We start from the raw sequence: 5,524 nt of genomic DNA, 5'->3' as shown, positions 1-5,524 counted from the left end.
CGAGAGGTTAAAATTTCAGGTTTTTTAAATCTTTTGTAATGATTATCAGAATCTGGTAATTAATACGAAATCTTTCGTAATTATTAACCTGACCTTTCGGGTTTGAAGGGGTAACTTTGCGGTTTGGCCCTCGGTTAATTACAACTAAGGACCTCGTGTTATTTACCCGCGTTGTTAAATCCCTGGTTAGTTTATTAATTATTCTGAAAGCCTTAACTTTCATTATTGACGCTTTTAACCCTTCTCATACGAATTCGATTATAACTTTCTCGTTTTAAAATGGAACTTCGCGGAATTTATACAGTATGTTCTAGTGAGCGTATAATACTGTTACAAAGCCCCGGGAGCGTTAAAGGGTCACTCAGAGGTATAATTAAACATGTTGACACAGTTAACCCCTGTAGCTTGTAATCTCTCACTTTCTTCCGCGTTTCGTTTCCGTACGATCCATGATTTATTCGTTTGAAGGTACTAGCACCATTTAGGGTTACTATACAGTATATCTACCCTTGTTTGACATTTATAACCCTCGAATTTACATACTTTCAAGGTTTGTCAAATTTAGTCCTTTATTTAATATAGATGCCACGTGTAATCAAACGACACGTGTTAACACATCATTGGACACAAAAATTCGAGGTGTTACAGCCGGTGTCCAGGCGAACACGTCCATGTTCTCGTGTAACAACTTTTTGAGCGATGCGCGTGTTAAATCGGACATCGCCGGTCCTAGGGTGACTGTTTGTTCTGGGTGAGCGCTGTTCAACACCCATTTCTCTGCCTCTGCGCGTGGCGCTGGTTTACTTGCTTTTGTAGGCCTCATTTCGTTTGTTGCCAAGACTTCCTTGCTTGCGTATATCAGTGCGATGCCTGTTTCCGTTGGGAATCCAACGGCTGGATGTGGTGTAGAGCAAATCATACTGAAGTCTCCCTGGGATTCTCTTCCTTGGAGGATGTCGTGTCTTGAGTGTGCGGGTAGCACCATGAACGTGACTTCTTCTGTTCTTGAATTTCATCCGTCTGAAAGTAACACCGGGAATGATATCTGTCCCAGGGGAAAGACGGCCTCGTTGCAGAAACCAGTTAATGGGTAGTCTACTGGCTCCAAGCGCACCTTGTCCTCCTGGTCAAATTGATTGAAGCATTGTTCATATATGATATCCGTGGTGCTCCCTGGATCGATGAAGATGTAGTCTGTCTGGTAATGACCAATCACTCCTGGAATAACTATCGGTCGTTTTTCCCTCGGGCCTCCTCGGACAACTGAGAAGATGACTTGCTTCTCGCGCCATGAATCATCTTGCGTGCGCTTGTTGTAATTTTTCTTTGGTCTTCGTGGACCTCCCTGCACCATGTGGGTTTCCAACTTCCTAAGTTTTTTGTTATCTGGCCCTTCGTCTCTTCTTTGGATTTGGTGGTAGTCGCGCTTTCCGCCCTTGACCAGGTGAGTGAGCTTTCCATCTCTTAGGGCTCTTTCAATTTCTTGCTTCAGGCTAAAACAGTCATCGGTTAGGTGACCTGTGTCCTTATGGAATTCAAAGTAAATATTGGGATCTTGACCCCTTTTGTTGCGCATCTGCAGGGGTGGTTTAAATTTGTGATTTTCAGTGGCCAAGACCTCCGAAGGGGTCTTTGTTAATGGCGTCCACTGCTTCTCTCTGTTTTCCTTCTTTACTTCTTTTCGGTGGGCTATCTGATTGATTGTGTGTCGCGCATCTTCTCTTGGTGGGCTTCTTTCTCTATGACTGGAAGACCTCCATGACTGGCCTCTGCCTTTTCTGCCGTGTCGGTCATTAGAGTTATGTGTGCGTTGACGATGGTCGTCACCGGTCAACTGTTTGTCTGTCTGTGCTATTGTTTTGGTGGCCTCAATGAAGGTTTCCCAATCTTTGGGTCCTCCGTCTCTTCCTTTCACGCGCTTGATTAAATCATCACACTTGACTGCCCTCACGAAGTGCGCGCGCATCATTTTTTCTCCCACATCTCCGATCTCCAAACATTCCTTGTTATATCTTGTGATAAAATCTTCCACGCTTTCGTGGTCTCGACGCCATATGTTTAGACAATCTGCTGGGTCCCTGGCGTGCCTCCGCTGTTGAGAGAAGTGTGCCAGGAACTTCTCTCTGAAGTCGACCCATGATTTGATTTTTCCTGCTGGTAAGCTGTCGAACCAGACGCGCGCTGCGCCCACGAACGTTTGTGCGAACAGGTGACACCAAGTTGGTAGGTTCCACCCACCTGTTGCTCCTGCGCCTTTGAAAACCTGGAGATGATCATCTGGATCTGTCAGTCCATTGTATTTGCCAACGTTGTGCGGCAACTTGGTTTTGTCTATAGCGGCTGTGGCAATCTCCCTGATGAATTTCGAATCTTCAGCCATGTCGTCTGGACGATAGCTTAAGGTATAATCATGCTCTGCCTTTGGGTTGTACCCTGCGCGCTTTGCGGGCTTGTATGACGCGTGTTCCGGGTGTAACCTGCTGAACACTGTGCTTTCCTTGTACGTTGGGTCTTCCTCTTCATCTTCCCACTCATTGTTCATGTTGCGCGCGCCCAGGCGGCTTTGAATCGGCTTACGTTGTAAGTTGGAGTGTTGCACATAGTTGCTTTCTGTTTCACCATAAGTGTCGTGCGTGTCATGCGCACTAGGCTTCCTGATGTTTGTTGCAGGTCCTTTTTCTAGTCGTAAAGTCCACGCGTTGACCTGCTGAGTCGTGTGTGTGCTCAGAGACCGTTGCGGTGGAGTAACGAACGCCGATTGGTTAGCCTGTGCTTGGAGCAGGGCTTGTTGCGCGCTCAATTGTGTGTAAACCAGGTTTATGGATGCCACTTGTTCGGCGTACCAGGAAGCCAGAGTTTTTCCTTCGGGTAGTCCTAATAGTGCAGAGAAATTTAGTTGAGCTTGTTCCGATGGAGTTGGGGGGCCAGCTCCATGGCTTGATGCATGTACCGGTGGAGGTGTTTGAATCAACCCGGGTGGGGTTATTTGCTGGACTACCCCTTGTGGAGGTTGGAAAGTGGCTCCGTTTGTGGTCTGGGTGATTATCCTGGTGGGAGTTTGGAAAATGGGTCCAGTTGTGGTTTGGCTAGCGACCCTGGACGCACTTCCGAAAATGCTCGGAAAATCGTTGTTTGTTTCCCTTCCTGGATGGTTTCGTTCCTCTGACCCCTTTGGACGTGTGCTGAGTCCGAAACGAGTTCAAAGGAAGAAACTTCTCCATCTACATGGTGTGAAGGGTTTTGTTCAGCCATTCTACGAGTGTTTCTTGAAAGGAAAAGAGATGAGATTGGTTTTGCAAAAAGCGGATGGCGCCAATGATGAAACACCGGTTAACACAAGGTTAATCGATGGGGTTATTTCGTCTATGGGTTCAACCTCTTTCCTTACTCGTGACAATAGCTCGAAACCTGCAAAACAGTAACCACCGTCAGTCTCGTTAAGAGGGGGAGAAAGGGGATTTCCCTCTTAACCAGGCTCCGGCGTGAGAATAAGTACTGTTCTGAGAGAAATAAACAGTGTGTGTATAGAGTGAGTATGGAGAGTAAAGATCCTGAACCTGAATGATGAAGGGTCCTATTTATAGCCGGAGGGTGAAGAAGGGAGGAGCAGCTCTGCCAGCTGTGGGCGCGTGCCAGCTGTCCGACCAAGGGGAATATCCTCTTGGTCTGCTCTGTCACGGCAGGTGTAGTGGTACACGTGGCGTTCTTACATTTGCCCACGCTGGAGACCTCGTACTGGTGATGTCGGCTCTGCTCCCTGATTTGTCGCAGGCCTATGTGGCGTTCTGCGAGTGGTGACACGTGTTGTCCTTTATGTCGGATAGAGCATCTTTGTGGCCACCTGTAAATCTTCCAGGAGTTTCTAGAAGCTTCTGGATTGCTTCGCTGATGTGGACGCCTTGCATGCTTAAAAGTGGTGTGGTCCCTGCCATGTAGGCAGGGAATTTGGACCATACCTCTTCATTTATAGTATAAAAATGCCACCGTTTACGGGTGACAACATTGTTTCTTTACGACCAACACCGTTAGTTTTTTTTTTTTTCTAAATGTTTTACAAAATAAACAAATTATTTGATGGTGACTTTAAAATATTAAAAGGCCTATGTATTTTTTTTAACTTTTTTAAACCAAATAACCATCCACATCCAATTAGTTAATTCAATTGTCTCATCTAACTAAATAATAAAAGGTCGCGTAGTTGTATTATTTAGAGATCGACATCTGCAAATTGGCAATGGAAAATTACTGGAGTGAGCAAGGGGTCACAAAATTAACAATTGAAGTCTATTGCTTGTTTTGTTACTTATTCAAGGAACTTGGTAAAAAGATATATTTCTTAGTGACGACTATTATTATTTGAACAAAAATGATAGACTTGAAACGTATGTTGGTGATAAGAATAGTTTCTACAACAAGGGCGTTAAAAAGTGTGAAGATTTATGTAGTCAAAATCAATTAATACAAGTTGCATTCAAAAACCAAACGCATAAGCAAAAAAGTGAGTATAGGATCCGATTACATTCTACTCTCATCGTTTCTAAAGCTTTACTTCATGGTGAATTACCTTATCATGCTCACGATGAGTCTGCGAAATCCTTGTATGAAGGACATTTCTTAGAGTTGCTAAAATTATATGGGGGGGGGGGGACGAATCGATTTGTAAAGTTATATTAGAAAATGCTCCAAAGAATAGCCAAATGACGTCTCCACAATCCTGAAAGAAGTCATTAATTGTTTTCACCATGAAGCTCTAAAATACTTTTTTGAAGAAATTGGCGATGATGTATCCTCTATATTAGTTGACGAATCGAATGATTGTTCTACAAAGGAACAAATCGAATGATTGTTCTACAAAGGAACAAATGGCAGTGGTGTTGAGATATATTGACAAATTGGGACTTAAAGACGCTAGTGTACACTTGTTGACACTTCTGAACAGTGGTAGACGCCTCCGTACACTTGTAGACGCTACAATACACTTGTCCAGAGATAACGGCTAGCGCTCATACTTTATCCCCACAAAACAGCTACGTAGTCGTTTCCTCTGAAAAGAGCCTTGTGTAAGCATAGAATTGGTCCGGATGTGAGCCTAGGGTTGTTCAAAAAGCTCGCCACTCGCTCGAAAAAAGCCCGGCTTGAAAAAATCTCGGTTATAAACGAACCGGCTTGGCTCGGCTCAATTTGAAAACGAGCCGACCTCGACCAAGGCATCGTTCAGCTTGCAAGCAGGCTCGAATTATTTTATTTTATATAGATTAATTTAAAATCTATTAAAATAAAAAATATCCAATTTATGATACACAATAAAGGTCACAAAAACAAATGACAGAAACTTTTTATCCCAACACTTTTTAATATCTTGACAAGACCAAAACTTGTAGAACCATATTTAAATAATCAAAAAATGATGCTAGGTATTAGTATATAATAATCAAGAAAAAATTGGGGCCCATAACTACGAGGGCCCTCGAGGCAGCTTATTTTTTATACAGTCGAGCTGCCCACCTGACTAGACTTGGATCCT

The 5,524-nt window shown here is 43.9% G+C and overlaps 1 protein-coding gene across 1 annotated transcript; it reads right to left on the bottom strand.

The window, feature by feature from the left end:
- Positions 1-1,012: 1,012 nt before the first annotated feature.
- On the bottom strand, positions 1,013-2,542 carry LOC110892854. The gene has a single exon (XM_022139995.1). It carries the CDS (start codon positions 2,540-2,542, stop codon positions 1,013-1,015), a length of 1,530 nt encoding a protein of 509 aa, XP_021995687.1.
- Positions 2,543-5,524: the final 2,982 nt, after the last annotated feature.

Source organism: Helianthus annuus, chromosome 12 (genome assembly GCF_002127325.2).
Source record: "Helianthus annuus cultivar XRQ/B chromosome 12, HanXRQr2.0-SUNRISE, whole genome shotgun sequence".
Taxonomy (NCBI): domain Eukaryota; kingdom Viridiplantae; phylum Streptophyta; class Magnoliopsida; order Asterales; family Asteraceae; genus Helianthus; species Helianthus annuus.
Note: the sequence above shows the minus strand (reverse complement) of the source record. Positions and strands in the feature narration are given on the sequence as shown.

What these genes read in the sequence shown, in the direction of transcription:
- LOC110892854 (XM_022139995.1), bottom strand. Translation starts at nt 2,542, where the DNA reads ATGAACAATGAGTGGGAAGATGAAGAGGAAGACCCAACGTACAAGGAA.